Consider the following 25,143-nt stretch of genomic DNA (forward strand, 5'->3'; position numbering starts at 1 on the left):
GGCTTATTTTCGTCCTCGGGTTTCCTGCTAATTATTGTTCTTTATAGTCGTCGTCCAGAGGAAGGAAGAGCAATACATACAAATGTGCATGCTATAGAAATCCAGCAAGTCTGATGGATCCTTGGGCAACCCCGCAGTCAAAGATCCTCACAATTATTAATGTGAGAAAAAAATTCGAAATTTAAATAGGCAGTTTGCAAAACTAGGTTTTTAAAATTTCCGTAACTCACCTTATCTCTTGGGTTTAAACAATATGAAAAATGTTTAAAGGACACCTTGTAATATTTTCAAGATGGGCTACGGAAATTTTTACCATTTTGAGTGTTACGGAAATTTTAAAAACGTAGTCTCGCAAACTGGTTAACATTTCAAAATATTAATTATTATCCTTAAAATTGTAATAATTACAGGATGACTACATGAAAATGCTGCGGAAAGAGGAAGGTGCCCAACTGACTGCAGCAGTAAAGACCACCGACGACAAAAACGTCAATGGCAACACTTTAGTCAAAAAGTTTCAAAATTTGGTCCGCAGAAATGGAAACGTATTCAGTCGGGTAAAACTGAAGAGAAACAATTCTTTCGGGGGGAGAAAGTCGTCTCATCGTATCATCAACGTAGAAACTCAAAAGTCTTCTGCAGATAACGTGACCAATGTCGATGGGATAGCAAACATGTCCTCCAACAATGGCAAGCAGTCGACCGATAGCGAAATTCGTGGAAAGAAGAAAGGTTTTAAGGATTCACTAAAAGATGTCCAGTGGTGGAATCCAGAGGAAGAAAGTATGCCAATTGACTTTTGCAGAGATACGAGTCTTCACGGATTAAAATATATTGGCCAGCAAAATCGACACATTTCTGAAAGGTCTGCATAAATATTTTCGTAAATCATAATTTTTATGAAAATAAGCTCTGACAATGGAGGTCTCTCAGCCGATGCTCTCCTATGTTAACCAAATAGGTCAGTCGTCGAGTGAGTCGAGTACAAATTTAATGGATGCGAAATTTACAAAGGACACGATCTCCTAATGGTCACGTTTGCCAGAGATATTTGCATCCGAAGAGGAGAAAACATGCAGTAAACTTGACAAATTCTACAAGATGTACTGTGTGCTTTCTCCTCTTCGGATGCGAATATCTCTGTAAACCCTGTCAATTGGGAGATCATGTCTTTTGCAAATTTCATACTGATTAAATTTGTGCTCATTTGACACTAATTTTGTCAAAATCGGAGAACATACGCTGGGAGACCTCCATTGTGAGATTACATAATTTCCTTACAGAATTTTCTGGATGGGAGCGTTCATTCTTGGCCTAACAATTGCAACCATTTTAATCACTGATGTTTGGAACAAATACAACAACAGCCCAATTATAGTTTCGTTCGAACCGACACAAATATCTGTGGACCGAGTCCCATTTCCTGCAATCACAGGTACACACCTATTTTCTCAGATCAGATTTGCCTAATTTTCTCACTTTCACCATTATATTATAATAATCACTTTCTCTCAGTCTGCAACATGAACAAAGTGCTAAAATCAAAAGCGGAAGAATACATTGCGTATGAAATGCAAAATTATTTAAAAATGCGAAATCTTTTTCATAAATGGAATTTCTGAATTTGGAACTTATTTAGGAGAGCACAAAATGAGGATTCGTTTGACGCAAAAGCTGACGTATTTTACTTGGACCATGTTTGCACAGCGACAAAAAGTTTTACGAGTCAGTTCAATTTTACTACTGGTTCGTACGGACCAATTGTTCGAGCCCTTATCAAAGATGTTGATTCGCTCGACTTGACAAAAGTTAACGAATTTTTAAGAAAGGTTAGTGCATAATCAGAGGTAAATTTTGCGAAACATGAATTTGATAAACGACTCGTGTTTACATTTAGGCGTCTCAAAACTGCAGTGACATGATACCCTTGTGTATTTGGCAGGATCAAGTAATTTATGAAACGAGTATATGTAATTCTAATATTTAAAATTTGTACCTCAAAATCGCAGGAATATAAAAACTGTTCACAACTATTTCGACCAATTGAGACAGAATTTGGAAAATGCTGTAAGCTAAATACATATGTATGCAAAGTTTGTGAATCAGAGTCAAATTTCTTCAAATATTTTGTCCATAGGTACTTTTAATATGATGCCACAGTCAGAGCTGTACAAACTGAGGTATGTAATTACTAGAAGTTTTAAGAGATGTATACTTGTTTCTATGGATTAAAACAAATCAAAGCTCCAAATTGGTAACTTGCGCCATGGGTAAATTGTAATATCGGTGCAAATTACTAACGAAAAAAGTACAATAAACACGATTCAAATCTACTTAACAATGAAGGTCTCCCAGCGTATGTTCTCCGATTTTGGGCAAACTAGTGTCAGTCGATCATAAATTTAATTAGTATGAAATTTGGGAAAGACACGATCTCCCAATGGGCACGTTTCGCAGAGATATTTGCATCCGAAGAGGAGAAAAAGCACCCTTAAAGTCGACAAATTTTACACATCCCAAATTTACTGCGCGTTTTCGCCTCTTCGGATGCAAATATCTCTGCCAAACGTGCCCATTGGGAAATCGTGTCTTTCGCAAATTTCATCCCAATTGAATTTGCCATCGATTGATACTAATTTGCTCAAAATCTGAGATCATACTCTGTGAGACCTCCATTCTAAGTAAAACTCAAACATTCCAGGAACGATACTCGTGACGACGAGACCGAAGTTAAGGAATGGATGCAATGGAACGTTGAAAGCGGTGGGTCCGCCGGGGCTGAAGGGGTCTTGCTAAATAACAAAATTGGAAATTTTCCTCGTCGCCAAATGGAGGCTGGTAAATACTTACATCAAATACATTGGTTTCCGATTTTTTTAATTTTAATGTATTTAGGAAAATCGTACGGACTTTCCTTCCTCCTTAATCCCAATTTGGAAGAGTATTTTTGCACCACGTCAGATTCTACGGGATTTCGTTTACAAACTCATTGGCCGACAGATACGCCGCATGTCACCGATTTTGGGATCAGTATTCGTACCAAGGCTGAAGTTTTCGTTAATGTGAAGCCCGATATTACGTTGGTGGACCCTTCAGTTTTTAAATTCGACAAGGTAAATATTGGTACATTTGTTCACAATTTTGACATTTTACAATTCGATATACCTCAAAAACCTAAGTCTTATGCGGCCCGAGTCAGGAAGATAAAAAATTATATTTTCGGCGTAGAAACTTTTCCATTTATGAAATTTTTTAATTTTACATTCCTAATTGTTATTTATACGCTTTATATTTCATCCATGTATGACATTTGACAATACTTCCTCTTATATAACAATTTTGATCTCTAACCCTTCAAAAAATACTACAAACCCATACTTCAGTTTCAATTTTATAATTCTTTTTAATTTAAAATTTTTTACTTATAATTTCACGAAATTTTACTCCTTTCAGAGTATCAGACAATGCTACAAACCGGGTGAATATGCGCTGCAGTATTTCAATTATTACACCCCCAGCAACTGCGTCGACGAGTGTATAGCAAACGAAACGCTGAAGGAATGTAACTGCAAACGGTACTACATGCCCAGTAAGATAAATATTCTGTAATCCAGTGCATAGCTCGCAATGGACCATAGTCAACTGGACCAAAATGGTCCATGATGGACCACAAAAAAATTGGTCCATCCATGGACCATGGACCAATTTATTGCGAGTTATGATCCAGTGAATCATCATCCAACTAAAATATTTACCTGAATTTTCTTTAAAGGGAGTGATAATCAATCTCTTTGTGGAGGCAATCGTGTCTGTGCTGAAAATGTGAAATGTATGCATCTTTTTGGGAAATTGTGTCATATTTTTTGTGAAAGTACAATTTTCTGAAATTTTCTGAAAATGCAATTTTCTTGATAAAACCATACAGTGAATATGACCAGATTTGGGGCTAAAAGTGAGTGCAATCAATGTTTACCGAGTTGCATGGAGATTGGGTATGAATCTCAAACCACGTTGACACCCTTGCAAGATAGTCTCTGGGTAAATGAAGATGGGACGCAGGACAGTTTCTCGTAAGATAAGAACGGAATTAAATTAAAATCGGGGTTATCGTTATTTTACGGTTTCAGGATTAATGGCAACGTCACAATCGTGCACGTCTTTATCGGACAGGATTCCACGTATGCAAAAGTTCGGAAAGAATTATTCGGAACGACAGATCTTTTATGTAAGTTTAGGAAATCATATTTAGGAAATTATAAATTACTCGAAATTCATTGAACTTATTTTTACAATATTTTAGCCAACACGGGTAAAAATGATTACATAAAATTTTTAGTACAAACTTACAAATTCATAATTAAATAAGCAATTAATTAATTAATCAGGTGGGCTAATGGGGCTATGCTTAGGATTTAGTGGTTTGTCCCTCATGGAAGTAATTGTAAGTTCATAATTTGAAATTTATTTTACATAATAATTTTTAGTATAATTCCAAATTAATTTTATGACTCTTATAAAAAAATAGTACTTTTTCACCCTCCGTGCTTGGTGGGCATCCAAAAGAAAGGACGAGATTCGTAGGAAAGTAACCAAAAAGATAAAATCTGCGTGGGCTAAGGTCGAAAACCTTTCATCAAAAATCTTCCATTTCCTGTTGTTACAAACTTGTTTATTATTTTCGTAGGTCAAAACCCTCCAACTTTTCCGGAATGGTCAGTCCGTCCTGGACAAACAGGCAGAACACGAAGTCCAAGAGTTGGAGAAAGCTGTGGGGTCTTCGCCATGCAAATTACACGTTTCTCCCGTCTACCAAAACGACACCTTTTCCGTCGAGATGAGAAATGAGACAAATCAACAAAATGATATCGGACTGGGTCAACGAAACAGATTCGCAAATTCTGCAAAATCGGCAGAACGGCATAATCGGGAGAATGTGAATTCTGCAAAAAATGAAGTAAAAATTAGACCGGATGTCGGCATGAATTATAAATCTATTTTGGGCGAGATTTAAAGATCTTATGATCTGGATAATTAACTAATTATTCTAATTTTTCTTTAATAACTTGTATGTAAATAATTGTCCAAGTTTTGGCAAAAATTAACTTGAGTAAATGTCATATGTTCTCGGAAGTCATTCATCTCGAGGTCACATTGTATCAAATGACGCTAATTTGTCCACCAGATTGTCACTCTGAGCAGAAGACGCAATAACCTTTCACGACACATTTAAGTAGAGAAGGTTGGACATTTGGTTATTATGCAGTGGCCGCGGAAGCTGTGGGGACATGTGCGGAAATTAAAATTGTTATGGGATGGAGGGGTTTATATAACATGGGGACATCGAATAACCGTGTGGACATTGTCCCTCTGTCCCCTCAAGCTTCCGCGGCCACTGTTCTTACTTACAATTAGTATCCTGATATGCACAGATAATTTTCCTCATCCACTTATTTCCGATATCACCACCATTTGATTCGTCCCATCAAGATAATTGACGTAAATTGCATCTTTATCCCATATCCGAGTTCCCTAGATCTTATCAAAACCAATTTTCTCTCAGATAAGTGGTCTCTGTCCGTCGTTGCTCGATTCATTTAATAAAAAGAACCGTATTTATGAAGTTATTCACTCTTTCTTCCAAGTGTTGCCGACCGAGGTTAAGTAAATCTCAATTATTCGAATAACCTCGCTCACTTGGCAAATATTATTCGCATTTTTTTCAGTTTGCACAAAAAAATAAATTGCGAAAACGACCATGCAAACGGTGGTAATGAAGATTCAAGAAGTGGAGAGAGCCGTGCGGAGAAAGTGTGAAAGATTCAGAAGGAAATTGACGTTTGGGAAGATCACACCGTCTCCGACGACGACCGCGCTGCGAAGAATTGTCATCAACGGATTGGGCGATTCTGTCGTCCAAGACATGGGTTCTCTCGAACGGTATGCGTTCCGCCGCGTGGAAAATAATCCTCCGGAACAGTTTTTCAACGAGGAAAATTGCAGCAGATCTTCCTATTTTTGTGCGTGCTGTGTCCCTTCAACGGCGGATGGCGTGGCTGGATCCACGTCGACGGCCACGTCCCCAGATGACGACACGTTGCACATGGACTTTTTTCGAAACACGAGTTTACACGGGCTTAAATACATTGGACAAAAGAAGCAGCATTTGGTTGAGAGGTAATTTATTTCGGGTGGAAATATTTATTATGGGTTTTTAGCCCGAGTCAGGGCTTATGTACCCGGCATGATTGTCTGTCTTTTTTATCGATTACGCGTGTGTACTTATCCAACTGACTTGAAATTTTGTCTACACGTAGAATACGCAAAATTATGAATTAATTTCGAAAATGAACAAAATTTTTCGAAAAAAATGTGAAGGTGGCATCCTACCACATCGATTATAAACAACAACCTGACTCTGGTTAAGTAAGGTTGTACTGTTTTAGATAACAAATTCTTATTTATTTTCAGAATTTTCTGGAGTGTCGCATTCATCACGGGACTTGTTATTGCTTATTGCATGATAAGCGATGTTTGGAAAAAGTATAAGTTAAATTCCGTAATTCTAACGTTCGCTCCGTTTGATACCAAAATTGAAGAAATTCCATTTCCGGCTATTACAAGTTCGTTTACTCATTTTCTCATTAAGCTATCATATTTTTCTAAATTATAAATTTACATACATTTTGCATAAATTTGAAACTATTCATCCCATAGTTTGCAACATGAACAAAGTCTTGAAGAGCAAGGCAGTCCAGTTTATGGAGTAAGGATCAATTATCAATATCATATTTAGAAAATTACTGACTTCCACTTTCTCCCCAAATTACTTATCCAGAGAATCGAAAGGTTCTTCTCGACTTGAAGGGGTTCGTGCCGCTCGTGAAAATTTATTTTACCTAAATCATGTCTGTTCATCGTCGAAAAGCTTTAGCAAAACTTTCAATTACTCGGCATCACGGGGGAAAATTGACCAGTGGAGCTTACATGTGACCAACAGGAATGAAAATAATTACGACGGTGGAAAAGAAGACTTGTGGCAATTTTTCTTGAAGGTGAGTAACTATATAACTTTCACTTACATAAGTACATTTAATAAAGGTCCGCAGTGGCCGCGGAAGCCGTGAGGACATTAACATTGTAGGATAGGAGAGGGAGGGTTCATGTAACACGGACAGATGGGGACATTGTCCCTCTGTCCACACGCTTCCGCAGCCACTGCATCATGTACCTACATGTGAGTAGCCTGAATTCTCCCAGTGACCGCGGAAGCCGTGGGAACATCTGGGGACATTAACATTGTAGGCTAGGGGAGGGGTTTGAATATCATGGGGACATGATGGAGACATCAAATAACCATATGGTCCTTGTCCCTCTGTCCCCACGGTTCCGCGGCCACTGGATAAAAGTATGATTGCTACGACCATGTAAATAATGTCGCCAATCATCATCAAATAGTAGAGCAACTCAATCAATTTCCAATTATACGAGTGTTGGATTTTGAGTATCCAGGAAGAAGCACGTACTGAAATAATCACTCGACTCTCGCTGGGTCAAATAATTAAGCGACATAATCACTTTGTTTTTCTCACTTTGTATGTAACCCAGGCGTCACCCTCGTGTTCCGACATGATCGTCAAATGCACTTGGCAAGGAGAGGTCAAAGTGTGTTCCGAACTGTTCACAGAGATTGAAACCGATTACGGGAAATGTTGCACTTTTAACATGGCCCCACTCTCGGTCCTTTACAGATTTAAGTGAGCCTTATTTTTACGAAGAAATCCTAAAATTCCGAAAAAGTATCGCAAATCCTCAAATTATAGCTGGGTCTGGGTCTGGGGGCCAAGATTTTCAAATTTTAAAAAATGGGTCTCGAATGATATAAAGTAAATTAAATATAAATTGCTTTTATAAACCACACCCATGTATTCCGACGAAGCCTCCTCAGATATAAAGTACTTCAAATAATGTATGCATGCAAATTATGTATGCAAAATTTAGCCTTTTAGCTGTTCTGAAATTGCAGCCTGTTCTTTATTAGGCCCGGCTATAAATAGAGCATTTCCGGTATGTAAATTTGACGAATTATGCATTTCTTAATTATTTTCCTACATACAGCGAAACATCAAAACCGGAAAATAAATGGTGGAATTGGGACGGAGAAAGTCTTTTAAAGAAACCGAAAATGTATGAATTCGTAAAACCAGACGATACTAGTGAACCACTTGAAAAAGAGGAGGACGACGCCAAAAAGGAAAGTGATTACAAGGAAGAAACCCCAAGAAAGCAAAAAGTACCTGGAAAATCGTTCGGATTGTCGATCCTCTTAAACCCCGATTTAGACGAGTATTTTTGTACTACATCGGATTCTGTCGGATTTAGAGTGAGATTTTCAGAATATACTTATTTAAGTTTCCTAAATGTAATTCTGAATTAACTATTTTACTTAATTTTCATACAGCTCGTAACACACTTGCCAATTGATGTCCCACACATTAGCGATCTTGGAAGCGCGATAAAACCAAATTCTGAGGTTTTCATTAACATCCGACCGGAAATTACGATCGGAGTAAAAGACGAGATTAAATCATTTTCATTGGTGAGGAGAAAGTCGTCAGATTTGCATAGATTCGTATTTTGCATGCATATTTGTAACTAAATTGATTTTCTGTGCAGGAACATCGCCAATGCTACTTTAACGAAGAGCATAAACTTGGATATTACAATTACTACAGTTCCAGCAACTGCATAGGTATGGACATAATTTTGCACAAATAGTTAATTAACAAGCACCTTAAACAGTGGCAGCGGAAGTTTGTGGGGCATATGGGGACATTAGAATTGATGGATTGGAGGACGAGGGACTTATTAACATGTGCAAGATAAGATATGATTTTGCATAATTTCTGGGGGGACAATACCTAATTGTCCATATTAATTTCCGCCGCCAATGACCTTAAATATCAGCGCGGGTACAAGTTAGTCAGTCGTTTCTTTTGGTCTTAACACTCGATGAATTTAAGTTCATGCAATTATAATTAACTACTAATAACACCGTAATTAATTAATTACAGATGAATGCATCGCCAATTTAACGTATCAAGAGTGCAACTGTAGAAGGCATTATCAGCCCGGCGATGACCAAAAACCTCTCTGTGGACCCAAGCAATTTCAATGCGCTTCAAATATTAAGAGTATGCAAGTTATAATTTGTCATTAATAAGACATTCATTAATTTTAATTCTTGCACATAAATTCATCAGAAAAATTCGTGGAAAACTATAAAACCCAGTGCAAGATGTGTATCCCTACCTGTTCGGAAATTGTATATGCAATCCAATCCACTTACACGACCATGCAGTCGTCAGAAATTCTTTGGACCGATTCGAAAAATCAGTTAGCTGCTTGGTAAATTAAATCTAGTCTTGAAATAAAATCATTAAAAAACCATCATAAAATTCATGCGGTTAAAACTTGCAGGGCTGAGAAAAATGTGTCTATCGTGCACATTTATTTTGGCGAAGGATCCACTAATGCAAAACTACGAAAAGAACTGTACGGTATGGTGGACCTGATCGGTAAACAGACTTATTTTAAGATTTCTTCATTACAAAATCATATTAACGGCGTAAGTTGCATGTCGTAATTTGCATGTCGTAATTTCCAGCGAATTTTGGCGGACTGATGAGTTTAAGTCGTAAGTTGTCAATCAAAAATTAAATCAAATCAAGCTTCATTTCCAGTGGCCGTAGAAGCGTGCGGACAGAGGGACAATGTCCCCACGGTTGTTTGATGTCCCCATCATCTGCCCATCTTATATAAACCCCTTCCTCCCCTATCCTTCAATGTTAATGTCCCCACGGCTTCCGCGGCCACTGTAATCATTTCACTTCACTACTGAATTATTACCTACTAATTTAATAATTCAATTAAAAAGTCGGCTTTAGCGGGCTCAGCCTCGTCGAAGTCCTCTACTTTCTGACCTTGCGCCTCTGGTTCCGAGCACGAAGACGGCGACGACAACAACGCCGTCAAAACACCGGGATGGCTCGCTCCGACACGACGACGGAACTTTTGACAAATGAAATTTCCTGCCTGCCGGCATACAAATCTCCAAATATTGGATTTAAAAAAATCGTGGAGTGCAAAAATCAAAGAAAAACGCAAGGATTGGATCAGATTTTGTACACCGTGGCATTTTCCAATCATCAAAACTAACCAATTTTTAACAGCGGCCGCGGAAGCAGTGGGGACATCTGGGGACATTAACATTGTAGGATATGGGGAGGGAGGGGTTTATATAACATGGGCAGATGATGAACAACCGTGGGGACATTGTCCCTCTGTCCGCCCCCACGCTTCCGCGGCCAATGTTCCAAAAAAGTGTAATTGGAACAATTTTATGACGCGATGAGACGAATACTTAATTAGTTTATGGCTTTGGCTACTCCGTTGTACGTATGTCTGCACTTAATAAAACTATTAATAAAACTATTTACGTAACGTAACGTCAATTAAGTAAGCTACCTATTAAATTATAGCTTGGCAATTACAGCGGTTATGCAACTTTCCACTCGATCTGATATCTCGGTGCATTGTTTATTATTATCCCGGCAGAAATATAATTGTATACAATCAACAGTTTACTAAATATTGCGTGGTGGTAGTAAATTGGCTATTTTTACAGTTCGGACTGTAAATTATTAATTAGTCTCGTCTGGCTTATCGGGTATTTCCAATGGCTCTAAAAAATCGACGTGCTTATTCCTGTCGTAAAAATAAATAGATTTTAAATGGATTTAAATATTTCTCAAAATTTTATTCTTACTCAAATTTTTCGGTTTTGTCATCACAATTATTATCGTCACATAATGAATCTCCGGTCTTCATTTCAGCAGCGTCTTGTTGGACCTCGCCAGTCTGAGAGGTCTTTTTGATAGTCATGGCTGACTTTTTTGCTGTCACGCTTGCCAAATAAGTTCCAGATTGGATCATTGTCCAAACACTGGTTGGTGCTGCTGCAGGATCCGAATTTTTACGAGGTGGTGTAATAAGAGGGAGTGATGCGACTTCATTAGAGGAATTAGTTTTCAACCTGAAAAATTGAATATTGAACTAAAGTAAAATTCAGGGATGGCAAAATGCGGTGTCAAAATACAGAAATTTGAGCCCCGTTCTTATCAGGGATTGGACTTGCAGGACTGTCACACCCACAAAAAGACGAGATCATAGAACGGAGAATATAAAAGTTTTACGAAAATACACGTTTTGTGAAAAAAAATAACTTTATCGGCGTCAAAATATGACATTTATTAAAAAATCGTGAAAGCAATGCATTTTGACAGCAAAAAGTTAAATTATTCACAAAACCTGCATTTTCGTACAACTTTTGCCATCTCCACGTAGATTTTCGTCTTTTTGTGGGTGTAACGCTCCCGGAAATCCAAACCCTGGGAAGAACAGAGCTCAAAATACTGTATTTTGACAAATTATTTTGCCCATCCATGGAAAAATTGTACCAAAACATGTCCACATACATACGTTTTATTGAACGGCTTGTGGTCCACATTTGTCCCATATCCCGAATCCGTATCAAACTTTTCGATAAAGTCGGAAGAACCATGATCCAACAATAAATCCGAGACTGACTGTGTTTGAAGGGAAAGTTGAGACTTCATTTCTACAATTGGATCATGATGACGACTTTCAACTTCATTGTTACGCTTCATCCGAAATTTTTCAGTAAAACTTTGACACCAAATTCCATGATGAAATCCGGAAATTACTGTATTTTCAAGCTTGTCTTGTACTGCGGATTGCCGGGTTTTCTTCCGTTCTTTTCGGTACCGCTCGATGCAGGCGTCATGAAAATTGTCGGATGCAGTATTACCGATGAAAAAGGAGAGAACTTGGCCCATTTGAATAGTTTTTTATGAGATATTGCGAATAAATTTTTTTTTGTAGGTTAATATTTCATATTTTACGATCCTATGTCAAAATTTGTAATGCAATAAAAAAACGGGACATGTTCTTTGTCAAGGGTCTGATTTTATATTCCGTTTTAGTGATAAATAACTTGACAACGAGACATTACTCATCTTAACAATACATCGGATCACAATAATTTTGTCAGCATAACCACATTTTCTCATTTTACAGCCTCATTTCACATATGTCTCATTTTAGGTTGCATAAAATAAAATATCTTTTGCTTATCAATAAGTTGCTAATTATATAGACAACCAGCATCATAATTAAATAAATAACTAGCTTTAAAATTATATTGTATTTTCAAACTAAATATTTCCAAAATCAATATATTCAAAATAAAAATATGACAAAACACCAAAATGTGTATGAAACGAAACTTTTAAAGATTTACGGAAGGCTAGAAGGTGAATTTGAGTAACTTAAAAGTCGATATATTTTATTTATTTTCACACTAAATATTTTCACACTAAAAAAGATGATAAATATCAAAAATAAATAAATAGGTACTAAAAATACTATAAATACTATAAATACTAAATACCATACATACTTTTAGTATGTATGAAACAAAACTTTTAAAAATCCAAAAAACGTTAAGAAACGAATTTGGATAACTTAAAAGTCGAAAATTTTCCCTAAGGACCAACACAATTTAAAATATTCCGCAGATTTTGTTTACATTCTCCTCCAAAATTTCTCCTATCTTATTCAAATTCTTTCAAAATTTCTAAAAAATTCAACATTTTCATGAATTTCTTTACACTGCTTTCGTGAAACCTGGGACAAAAGTCGAATTGCGCGAGTGTTGAGTCTTTTCATATCCATAACCTTCTCATTTTACTACTTTTCACATGGATAAATACGCCACCAATAATAAATCTGCAATACAATTTTCATTTATTGCGCAAATATCTGTGTAACTAACTAAATGTGCTAAATCGTACTTATTTAGTTCTTACATATTTAGCACATAAATAATTTAAACATAACAAAACCAAAGATTGTACAGTACACTGACTCCAAAAAGCCAAAGCATTCCTGAATTTGAATCAAGGAGACAAAGAAAAAATATACAAATTCCAAGATTTACATAAGAACAAATAACGTACTTTATTTAGTTAAACTTTCAAGCCAAATTGTAAACCTAGCTCAATTTTGTAACAAACCGGTGCCTTAATCCAAAAATATTGGTGATATGCAAATTAACCTGTGATGATAAGTTTAGGAAAGGTCGTTAACTAACTGGAATGAACTGGAAAATGTAAAATTAAATGTTGTCCAGATTTATTTAGTGAAATGTGAAATATTTCACAAGCCCAGTTTAATTTTGAGCTTAGTTCGTCCTACAAGTTAAATATTATTAAGAAACATTTGCTGAAAAGTGCTCATATTTTTCATGTATCGTGCAGTGAAAGTTTATTTTAATAACAATTAAACAATATTTTTTTAAAACAATGTGCTAATTGAAAAAGGAACAATTTATCTAATTATACATAAACATTAAAGAGTTTTAATGCAAATATAAAGTATCGACTTTTAACTAATACAAATAATTTTCTATGCGGTGTTTGTGATAAGAATTTAAAGGTCAAAGCAATAATAAATGCCAAATTCAGATTGATATTATAAAAATCATCGCATAATTCCACTACTTGTCAAATTTTTATGTCATTCAGAAAACTGTGATATTACGATTAGACGCAAAACAACCGGACCGTCGTATAATTTTTTGGGTAAAACAAAGACGCTAAAAATGCAATTTTGATGTACATTTTGTTACCGGTTTGTTTTTCAGGCAAGAAAATTCCCCATTGAAGAGTGATACATATATTACCCAAATTCCGAACACTACATTTCCCGAAGGAACAAAATACTCAACAATTCCGAATCAAAATACTCATCATTTTACTTTTACGCCTGTGATATATCCTGCTCATCATCAAGATTCCTCTACCTCTCAATAAAAAAAACCAGTAATAATGAATAAAATCGATGAAACGATGCCCCCAGCCAAAATTGAGGAAGAAGTGACCACTCTATTCCACCTGAGCATGCCTCGAAATTGGCGAAACAGCATAACCAACCCTCCCGACTTAGGATTTCAAGTTCATTTCCATCAAAGTCCCAATGAAGAACAGCGCCTCACGATAAAAACGTTTTGGAACGATGTTCACCTTGGGTCATACGCTCAGCTGGATTTTGACCTTGGTCTCACCATCTCAGACTGGTCGCGAAGCCCGTGTCGGCGTCAGATTGGGGGATTGCTGTATAACGCACAGCACAGTCCGTCGCCCCCACCTCGACCACCACCACCACCACCGCCCCCAATTTCTCAAGCAATACCGGAAGAAGATGAAGAAGAAGAAGAAGAAGGGGACGAGGGGGATTCTCGATTTCTCAAATTTCACGCACCCCCACCAAATGATCTGCAGTTATCGAATTTGCTCAGATTGGCGTTTGACTGTCCATTTCCAGAAGTTCGGGACCAGGCGGTTTCCTTGCTGGGATTACTCGACGTAATGAAATGACATGCATGACCAGTGGCCGCGGAAGCTGGGGGGACATTAACAGTGTAGGATGGGGGTAGGGCCGGGTTTGTATAAGATGGGGAGATGATGCGGACATCGAACAACCGTGGGGACATTGTCCCTCTGTCCCCATATACGCTTCCGCGGCCACTGCGCATGACACAATTAATGAATATTAAATTACATTATTATGCAAATGCCTAATGAAACGTTATGTTATGATGATTGAAGAAAGTTGTTTTTCTCTGAAACAGGGAAAAGGAGGTCTGGTTCCTACCGCGTTGAATGACGGGCCATCCAGCTTTATTCCATTGTCGGAAGTAAGTTTACCTTTCGCATAAATTATCCATCCATGCGTTATTTACTGGTGTTTCAACTCTGTCAATAATTATGTACATATGCCTCATCAAGAAATAGTTGACTTTGAATTTTCTCGATCGAATTTTATGTCATACTTTCTCCAAGTATTTATTCTCTTTTATGAGTAAATGGGGTAGCACTAACCATTCCAATGAATACCACCAACCATACGTTTTTATACCGTATTACATAAGCACATATTACCACAATTGAAATTTATTGTGTGCTACACGTTACATAGGCAGAATTTTATGACACTTGTGCCATTATTACGTAACGTTGCATGCACATTATGACGACTTTTACTACCACCTTTTCCCCATTGAATAGTATACATACATTTCTGAATTGAGGCAGGAATTATATGCCTACCTTGGTCTTTGGTTAGTGCATACATCTCATAAAACGTTGGGATGAATATATATCATAAATACGAGTAAATACTACGCAAGTGTATGAATATGCAGCTGAAAACTAAACAAAATAAATATTTTTACAACTGGATGGATCCTGCCTGCTACTGCGGGTGCCTCGTAAAATCCCCGGTTTTATATGCAGTATTATTGTCATTTCTTATATGTACGAGAAACCATTCACTAATTATGACAAAGTTGTTTGTCCAGTAAATAGGTAGGAACAGAGTTTGAGTGCTTTTGCTAATAAGAAGAAAGGATCTCTTGTTACATGCACAGGTCGTCTCTCGCTCGTAAAATATTTTTTTTGTTTGCATTTCATTGCATTGCATACAAATTAAACCTGGAGAGAAGAGAAGTATGTACATATTCTCACATTCTCAAAGAAATAGCATTGGTTGCATTTCAACTGCACCCAAACCAGAAGAACTGCCTGGCGATTTGCCTTTCGAAATGTGAATAGTCTTTTCAACTTGATTTTTACGACTTTCTTTTCTTATATTTCTCCATTCGCTTTTGGTCTGCCTAGTTTAGGATTAGAGGACATCAGTGGCCGCGGAAGGACAGACGGACAATGTCCCCACGGTTGTTCGATGTCCGCATGATCTGCCCATCTTATATAAACCCCTGCCTCCCCCCATCCTACAATAGCAATGTCCCCAGATGTCCCCACGGCTTCCGCGGCCACTGGAGTTCACATTGCATTTATTATTTTCTCGTATTTATTCAGAACACATTGATAAAACTTGATCCTTTCCTTATACAAACTTTAATAAGTTGTAAGTGTAAGTAAGAGTCGGATGGAATCGTCGTTCGTTATCTTTCCATAAGAAATAATCTACTAAATTATGATGACTTGGACATTTATTTTTAGTCAAATAGAAAAGAAAAGACCAGTCGAGTACGTATTTCGGTGGGGCATTGTTAAAGTCGAATTATTTTTAGTGAGACTAAACTATATTCTCAATCCATTAGAATTATGGTGGCCATTTAGTCACGATTTGTGTATCTCGAATCGAAACGAAAGTATTCCTGCTCTGTAAAGAAATTGTAATTGAAATAAATTCTGAAACCATTACATACATTTTTATGTGGGTTGAAAAAGAAGAAAAGAGTGGACATAGTTTATTCGAGCCAAGGAAGAGCACAAGTTTACACTTTGATGCATTTCCTTTTAAAATTTAAAAGGCTTGGACATATATACATATCCGTCTCGGATGATTATATGAGGCTGACACTACAACGGCTATATTATTAGCAGAGGGCGGATATGTATTTATTTTCAATTTTTTCATTTGATGACGACCCAAACTTTGTAGGTGTGTTCCCTAACTCACAAAGATCACAAAAATTCAAAATATTTTTATATATTGGCACATATTTAGAAGTTTTCAGACATATAAATATTTCTGATATTATTTGAAAAGTATGTAAATCTTTCACAATTTTTTTCAAAAATACGTATACATTTTGTAAATATTTCAACGATGTGTTAGACGAAATTTATTTCTGAAAGAAATTGGACCATGAAAAATCCAGAGTAAATATTTTACCTTTAAAAGTACAAATTTTGGAAAAATTCTTGTTTTTATGTTATTTAATACATATTTCGTAAATATTTTGGAAGTTTTTGTAGTAAATGCATATCCACCCTCTGATTATTATACACTTTTTCTCTCTCCACCAAGCAACTTAAGTCGTCGTGTGGTCATGATCATTTTTTATTATCATCCTTCTCTCTCTCTGGACGGTACCTTCGCTTCGAGAAAACGGAACCTGGCTTGCATTTACGAAATGAAACTTTGTCCTGGAAATGTGAGAGGGTTCTTTTTCACGTCTTCTTTTTTGGCGTTTCGTCTGGCACCAAATGAATCGAACTAGTCGTGGTCCATTAACTTGTTCGCTTTCATCATAGTTCTCTCCTCTTCTCTTGTGGTGGTTTAGAGATTTATTCAAATGGCCGTTCGACATTACGGGTTAAATTGAGCGAAAATATACTTTTCGTATTTCGTCCGATTCATTTCTGACATCGCTATATTGATTATTTTATTTGGATCATTTAACCCGTATAGCGATGCGATGAAATAAAATAGGACATCAATTTTCTCGGACAATGTATTTATTAATGGACATTATACATAAATATTTAGGGGGGAAAATGTACAACTTTTTAGCCCTACTCAGGGCTTATGTACCCTTCATGATTGTCTGTGTATCGATTACGGTCGTAAAACTGATCCAATCGACCTGAAATTTTGGACACACGTTGGAAATGAAAAATTATTAAGTTGGAAGATGAGAAAATTGTGTAGAAAAATTAAAAAGGCATGAGTTATGTTCCCATCATGATTGTCTTTCTGTCTATCGATTACGCTCGTCAAACTGATGAAATCGACTTGAAATTCTGAACGGACGTAGAACATTCAAAATTAGGAATCAAGTTCAGAAATGATCAAAAACTGTGGAAAAATAAATAAATAATTGTAGTTGTCGATTTATACCCACCTAAATTCTTAATAACACGGTGTTATTAACACCCTGACTCGGGCTACATAAGGCTGGTTTTTTCCCCAACTTGATACTCGCTCTTTTCTGGAGACTGGTACATATATATTTATTTAATTTACAAAAGAGGTCTGAAATCCTATCCAGCCAGTAGACGTGCATCCAATCCAATGATCAACTCTCTCCGGATAAATGATAGGGTTAGATCGAGATTATTTATATGAAAAAAGTGTACATTTTCATTTCACGTGGTTCTGGCATGACCAACCCCAACCCATTTGTTGTAAAGGACTGAAGGAAAGCAAGTTTATTTATAATGACATGACAGCTCGAAATCAACATGAGCTCCAGCCAAGGGAATTGGGGTTTCAAATCCTTTCAAGTTGTACAAAATTAACACAATGTACTGAATAACACGTTCTCCTTCCCACTTTTGAGCCACGGACAAGGATTAATAAGCTGATGACGCTTTTAGAAAATTAAAAATTGGATCCGTCACACGACAATGGTGCTATTTCTCTACTTTTACAATGCCTCTGAAGAGCCCAGTCTTGTGTGTAAAGGGTTTTTTTATTTAAAGAGATGGAGTAGTGGATATAGTTTGTTACATTTTCTAATAAATTACTATGTATCCGAGGAGTCAGTGGCCGCGGAAGCCGTGTGGGGACATTAACATTGCAGGATAGGGGAGGGAGGGTTTGTATAAGATGGGGAGATGATGCCGACATCGAACAACCGTGGGGACATTGTCCCTCTGTCCTCCGCGGCCACTGAAAAAGAGGACAAAACTGTACTGATATGCATATACGAACGACGAGTAGCAGTTGTTCTTTTCTTACATTGTTCTTCTCCTTATTTACATCTCTTCAAAAAAGTGATAGTTTATTTCAGGCTCCCCTCGATTCCTACATACACTTCACTCTCAATAATCATCATCATCATCATCCCGAAAAAAAAGTCTATTCTCTAAAAATCTCCATCTCTTATCGTAATCTCGACAGAGAAAAAGTCCATTCAGCAATTGTGTAACACGTTTTTGTTCTCTTCATTTTAAGAGACGTTATGTATGTATCTTTCCCGTTTTGAATGCTCCTCCCGACCGAGTAGATTTAAAACCACACGCCCTTAAATGAAACTACGTACATGATTTAATGGGTTAGCAATATTTTTAGAGCCTCAATTTCAAACCCTTTCCCATTACTTAACAGTTTGCCTGGCTGGGCTAGTCTCTGGTCTTCTCTGGTATTAAATCGAAGGCCAATTTTAGATGTATGTTTCTTATGGGGCTTCTTTTAACGCTCAGACCCAGAGTACTTTTAAACTTAAGCTGGAAAAAAGTGAAAACTGTAGTAGCACCATATTTATCACCCTATTCCTCCCTTCTGCATGCTGACTACCGTAATAATGTGACCTGATCTGGTAATAAATCAGCCATTTGAAACCCTGGTGTCACACTTTTCTCCCGTTTCCACCATCTCATCTCATCTCCCACTGATTATGATTATCTCTGAACTGAAAAGAACCAGAGTTTGTTTTCATTTAGTTACGGTTGTCTTGAAGGTAGTCATCCTCAGAGAACAGTCAGTCAGTCAGAAGCACAGAATTCCATTGTGCTCTCTGTTCCTTCTCATCTAGGATAAATCTGATATAATTTCTAATTGGCTGGATCATCAGGGTCTTATGGCTCGCCTAATGGCAATGGTTGACTTTTACTGACAGAATTGTTATTGTCCTCAGGCTCGGAAAAATGAAACCCGACTGACAGACAGTGATGTAGAAGAAGAAGAAGGGTATCAGTGGCCGCGGAAGGACGGAGGGACAATGTCCCCTGGGTTATTCGATGTTCCCCATCTTATATAAACCCCTCCCTACCCCTCATCCTACAATGTTAATGTCCCCACGGTTTCCGCGGTCACTGATAAATGTACAGATATTTAGCCTGACTCCCATTTTACACAGTGGCCTCGGAAGCGTTGGTGGGGACAGGGGGACAATTCCCCCACGGTTATTCGGTGTCCCCATCATCTCCCCATCTTATACAAACCCCTCCCTCCCCCATCCTACAATTTCCATGTCCCCAGATGTCCCCACAGCTTCCGCGGCCACTGATGCTGCTCCCCTGATATATAGATTACGTATTTACGTATTGTTGAGCTAGGTTTTTGTCTTCTTGGCCCTTCCTCATCATCATCATGGATGCTCGTTCGATTGGAGCTTTGATTTTTTTTTCTCTCCATTTTATTCTATGGTTAGTGTTGGTTGTCTTTTGTCATTTCTTTTTCACAGTAATTGCCAGTGAGTCAGGCAGGGGAGATGGAAAAGAAAGAATTGAGGATAATGACGAGAGAAGAGAGTGCACAATAGATTACTATTTATCCGCAGGGATGCTACTAGGTAGACCAGTGCTTTTATAGGTCTACTGGTTAAGGACAATGCATAATAGTGACGAAGGGAAGGTATATGTATGCATCTCCGTGATTACGGACGGAGCCTGTCAACTAATCAAGGTGAAAAGGCTAGAGGAAAATTAAAGTCATCCGATACTTATTCCTAGTTACCCACCTGCATATTTATGTTGTTACACTGGTAAAAATCTGGTAGAGTCAGATATATAGTTCGTACTGGTATCGATTTGGTAATAACTTCTTACCGGATTGGTAGTAGTTTGTGTTTTAGTGGTAAATTTTTCTTTTACACAACATTACTAAATAAGGGTAATGCCCGTTATTACCAGTGCCGGTAGAGTCATATACATACCTATGTACTCCGGTCAGTAATGATTTAACACCGGTTTTCTAAGAGAGTACTAACTGACTTTTGTGCCCACACTTCAATTAGCATATGACATAAAATTGCTTACATTACTTAAGCTGATAGTTCAACATTTTCACGACTTTTTTCCCCAATTTTATTATCTAAAAATGAAGGAAGTGCATGCCATGAAATGATAGCGTATGCACGTATCATTAACATTTGGTGGGCACGATTTTACTACCTACTTTTCTCTGAACTGAACACGAATCACGACTTTAGCCAAGACGCCAAGCCGGGCAGTACGTATATTTAAGCAAGTGGTAGTGGTGGTATTTGGTTTTTATGCATTTCGTCAGTTCCTCACTTATCAGAGACAAGCTATTAAAAAGCAACAAATCACTGGGATCCTCGACGAGTCAGGCAGGGAGGACATTACAATAAATGGAGAAAACCTGGACAGAGGGTGCAATCAAGAATATCTCTGAAATGATTATTATTGTGGTCTTCTCTCTCTCCGTGCTTAAGCCTTGATTACGCTTGATGATGATGATAGGTCCGTCCGTCGGTTGGTCATCATGGTCATTAGGGAACGAACACCAAGTCCTGTCGTTGTCTTCGGGAATGGCATTGCATACATACAGAGCTTGCTTGAAGGTGATTAATGACGTTCGGTGGGTCGGTATGTATCAAATTTTCTCCACTTTTTGTTCTTTGTCAATCCGCGTTCTGTTCTAACTTTCAGTGAGTTTCGCTTGATGAGCTTAAAGTGTTTCTTAATAATTTTAAAGAGGTTTTTAGTTAGTGAGTACACTCAGTGGCCGCGGAAGCCGTGGAGACATGTGGGGAGTGAGGGGTTTATATAACATGGGCGGATGATGGGGACATCGAACAACCGTGGGGACATTGTCCCTCTGTCCCCCAGCTTCCGCGGTCACTGACACACCGGCTTCGTGGTGGGGAAATCCGACCAAATTTTTTGAAAGTTTTAAACACATAATTACTGGGTAAAAGTATGAATTCTAATGATGATTTCGGTAGGGTATCATTGCTGAGGAGTTTTTTTTACTGGTGAAATACTACTTAAATACGTCAGCAAACAAATGAGAGAAAGGGTTTCCAACCCTGATTCCAATTCTGAGAAAATAGATACAAAGTTTCTTTCCTGAGTCGTTGGAAATTCCGTTTAATAAGCAAAAATAAGTTAGCCGGAATACTTATTATTTTCTTAACTTTTCTTGACATTTCCGGGTCACGTCGTACATAAATATTTAAGGCAAATCTGTACTCCAAGTGAGTGAGCCCAATTTCCGTAAACTTTTGGACAATACGTTGTAAAAATCACGAAAACTGTGAGAGAGCTCTCTTTCCAGGAGAGAGTCCTCCGTCCCAGTTATGTCTTCTCGGAAGATGAAATCATACGGTACCTTGGGAAATCATACCACTCTTAGAAACACAAAAAAAGTCGTTCTAAATGTAGCAAAGTGAAGTTTCATCTCGGTAAATGACACAGCAGGAGCATCTTTTTTGCCAAGTTAGACCTTACGGAATCATTATGTCTGTCTGTCTGGCGACAACTCGCGTTAATCTCATCATGACACTGAAATTCAGTATCACGGTGAATCAGACTACAGCATTTGAAGTCAAAATTTAAGATATTTTTGCGAGATGGATCCCGTGGTTTTTCGAATTTGTAAAAAAACTGAAATTTTGCGTTTTGAATCATTTTTGAAATTTACATTTTTCCCCAATTGCGAATTGTAATTGGGCCATCTCACAAAAAAATAAGAGCACCCAAACCCTGACTCGGGCTGCATCACCACTGAAGATTTTTTAACGATGTATTACTGCTCGCAATTTGTTTCACGATATGCAATTTTGCCAGTACAGTAAACGATGCCAATTTTCTCTGAATTTCCCAGAATTTGAAGTGTAGGGTTGGCATTAGGTGGAGTGGAGACATACATAATAACCAACCACAAAGAAACCCATTGTCTCTCCTCGTTTCCAGCGAACTTTTTCTTCCTGCCAACAAAACCAGCGGTCACACCGACCTACAATGTCACCTAAAGTCACTTTTTTTTGTGTGCTCGGTTAAAAAAAGAGGATGATGGTGTAATGAGTAGTGGTTTGGAGGATATAAAAGTGAGACTATATCTGAATCACCACAGTTTAAAAACCAATGTGCATACTAAACAAAAGTGCTTAATGCAGCATTATGTATCCATCCTTATCCATTTCATTTCTGGGTATAGCGTATGACTATGCACACTTCTGCTAAATACTTAAGTGGAGATCTCCGAGCGTATGCGATCCGATTTTGAACAAACTAGTGTCAATCGATCACAAATTTAATTAGGATGAAATTTGCGAAAGACACGACCTCCTAATGGGCACGTTTGGCCGAGATTTTTGCATCCGAAGAGGAGAAAAGTGCGTCGTAAAGTCGACAAAGATTATACTTTCCAAATTTATTGCGCGTTTTCTCCTCTTCGGATGCAAATATCCCTGCCAAACGTGCCCATGGGAGATCGCGTCTTTCGCAAATTTCATCCTAATTAAAATTGTGATCGATTCACACTAATTTGTTCAAAATCGGAGAGTATACGCTAGGAGACCTTCATTGTAAGTGCATACATTTTACATATTTATAAGTGGCGAGAAATGTTGGTTAGTATTTTGCAGATATATTTGCATCCGAAAAGGAGAAAATGCTCAGTAAATTTTGAAAGTGTAATATTTGTCAACTTTACGGAGCGTTTTTTCCTCTTCGGATGCAAATATCTCTGCAAAACGTGCCCATTGAGAGGTCGTGTCTTTCGCAAATTTCATCCTAACTAAATTTGTCATCAATTAACACTAATTTGCTCAAAATCAGATTGCATACACAGGGAGACCTCCCTTATTAGCTACCCAAAATTGCATCCCACATTTTTCCCTTCTTCCTTGATGCATCCCTTTTTACATAGCCACCAAGCAATTTCATAAAGTGTCTCTCCTTCTGTTCTTCGTTTCCAGGCAGGCCAGCCAGCCAGTAGATATTTAGGACTTGACAGGAACCTGGCGTGCTTTGTCCTTGGCCCTGCAATTTATTTATTACTGTTCCGTTGTTACAATACAAAGAAGGGACGACTATAACTAATGATTGGCCTCTGTCTGTCTGTAATGGTAGAGAGACAACATTAACTTCAATGCATGGGTTTCATTTCTTCATAAAAAAAAACTTTTTATTTATACGTCACGTCCAACATAAAACTTTATGTGGGTAATTTACAGTAATTAATACTGCTTTAGCTATTTCTCTTAATTTAAGCCGTTTGAATCGTCAAAGTTTCAAGTACACACATTTAGTCATGCACATGAAATGTGTATCTGTTTCTAAAAATGGGAATGCAAACCATGTTCAGCCCAGATTATTTTTTGAACAGCTTCGCTCAAAAGACCAAATTTTTAGAGACAATAGCTAGCCCGGAATTTGCGAAGATGCGAAAATTTCGGCAACCTATATGGGCGCCGAAAGTTCGCGCAACGCTCTGTTTGATCTGTGCAGCACTTCGGACTTTTCGCGAACTTTCGGCGCCCATAACATAACTTTCTGAAATGTTCGTATCTTCGCAAAATTCCGTACTAAATCTTGTTTCTAAAAAGTTACTCTTTCAAACTAACATGGCCAAAAAATAATCTGGGCTGAACATGGTTTGCGTCCTCAACTTGATGGACAAGTCACACATAAAATGTTTCCCTCACTCACGAGAGAAGAGAATGCATGCCCAAGGGTAATTAAAATTACGGAAAGATTCAGATTTATGTGACACGCCGACATACACACAACTACAACTCTAGTTCATAACAGATCGTACATATGAAAACGAAAATAAATGACATTTCCTACAAAATAGTGCTAAATATTGCATGCAACTAACTAATCAACCAACCAAGTAGATAGATAACCACAAAAACATTTTTTTATCTTCTGTCTGTGTTGTGTGGGAGTAAATCCTGACAAATGTGGGAACATTGAGTCTCCATTTTTACATTCCTGACCAATAAATCGTACCGATTTCCCACTGATTATTTGCCGAGGAGCGTCCTGTAATTAGCCTCATCACATGATTTTTACCTTAATTTTTAATTATTTACACTCAAACTGGTCATGTTTAGCGAGCAACGAAACAAAGACGTGTTGATTTTTAGGGATGCAATTATTTTTTGTACATACATAAACATAAATAATCCTCATTATTTATTTGTGTGCAAATATTTAGCAGTGTTTTCAGCAATGAGGAACTACTTGTGCAAAAATTCAGTTCAGCAGAACACTACTGTCGGACATACACACATAGTCCAACTTTTTCATGGCATATACATAGCTCATCATCATATTACATACAGATCTAGTATACACTGCACCCAGCGACTATTAATTGGTTGGGGTTTGAGTCGTTGTAAAATTGTAGACAGTCATAAATAATGTTGTACGAGTTCTATAACTCGCGTCCTTCACCTACAGAGATTATCAGAAAGATTACACATTTTTACTCTGCTTGCACATTTAATACCACAAAAACATACATACATATTAAGCTGGCTACAATATA

The 25,143-nt window shown here is 37.5% G+C and overlaps 4 protein-coding genes across 4 annotated transcripts in view; 3 read left to right on the plus strand and 1 right to left on the minus strand.

Annotated features, from left to right (window-relative positions):
- The first annotated feature begins 75 nt into the window (after positions 1-75).
- LOC118436618 (pickpocket protein 28-like) lies at positions 76-5,542 on the plus strand. Its single transcript, XM_035855067.1, has 18 exons — positions 76-161; positions 411-865; positions 1,284-1,435; positions 1,516-1,564; positions 1,640-1,829; positions 1,898-1,948; positions 2,010-2,067; positions 2,138-2,180; positions 2,702-2,838; positions 2,896-3,113; positions 3,454-3,589; positions 3,773-3,829; positions 3,926-4,070; positions 4,128-4,225; positions 4,301-4,309; positions 4,386-4,441; positions 4,526-4,618; positions 4,685-5,542. Exons 1-18 carry the CDS (start codon positions 114-116, stop codon positions 5,009-5,011), a joined length of 2,322 nt encoding a protein of 773 aa, XP_035710960.1. The 5' UTR covers positions 76-113; the 3' UTR covers positions 5,012-5,542.
- A 157-nt stretch (positions 5,543-5,699) lies between these two features.
- LOC110854183 (pickpocket protein 28) lies at positions 5,700-10,795 on the plus strand. Its single transcript, XM_035855068.1, has 13 exons — positions 5,700-6,174; positions 6,469-6,620; positions 6,715-6,763; positions 6,836-7,052; positions 7,606-7,754; positions 8,116-8,380; positions 8,459-8,596; positions 8,674-8,749; positions 9,072-9,191; positions 9,261-9,405; positions 9,478-9,575; positions 9,665-9,694; positions 9,935-10,795. Exons 1-13 carry the CDS (start codon positions 5,756-5,758, stop codon positions 10,213-10,215), a joined length of 2,139 nt encoding a protein of 712 aa, XP_035710961.1. The 5' UTR covers positions 5,700-5,755; the 3' UTR covers positions 10,216-10,795.
- On the minus strand, positions 10,657-11,915 carry LOC118436575. The gene is made up of 3 exons (XM_035854967.1): positions 11,539-11,915; positions 10,826-11,092; positions 10,657-10,764 (listed from the first exon to the last, which is right to left on the minus strand). Exons 1-3 carry the CDS (start codon positions 11,913-11,915, stop codon positions 10,701-10,703), a joined length of 708 nt encoding a protein of 235 aa, XP_035710860.1. The 3' UTR covers positions 10,657-10,700.
- Positions 11,916-12,914: 999 nt separating this feature from the next.
- The window catches only part of LOC110854388 (sestrin-1), a 99,129-nt gene continuing 86,900 nt past the window's right edge, over positions 12,915-25,143 (plus strand). The window contains exons 1-3 of the mRNA XM_022102820.2: positions 12,915-13,721; positions 13,784-14,504; positions 14,771-14,836. Of these exons, the coding sequence (XP_021958512.1) occupies positions 13,968-14,504; positions 14,771-14,836 (603 nt within the window). The 5' untranslated portion in view covers positions 12,915-13,721; positions 13,784-13,967. The remainder of the gene's footprint in view (positions 13,722-13,783; positions 14,505-14,770; positions 14,837-25,143) is intronic.

Source organism: Folsomia candida, unplaced genomic scaffold, assembly GCF_002217175.1.
Source record: "Folsomia candida strain VU population unplaced genomic scaffold, ASM221717v1 Fcan01_Sc009, whole genome shotgun sequence".
Classification (NCBI taxonomy): Eukaryota; Metazoa; Arthropoda; class Collembola; order Entomobryomorpha; family Isotomidae; genus Folsomia; species Folsomia candida.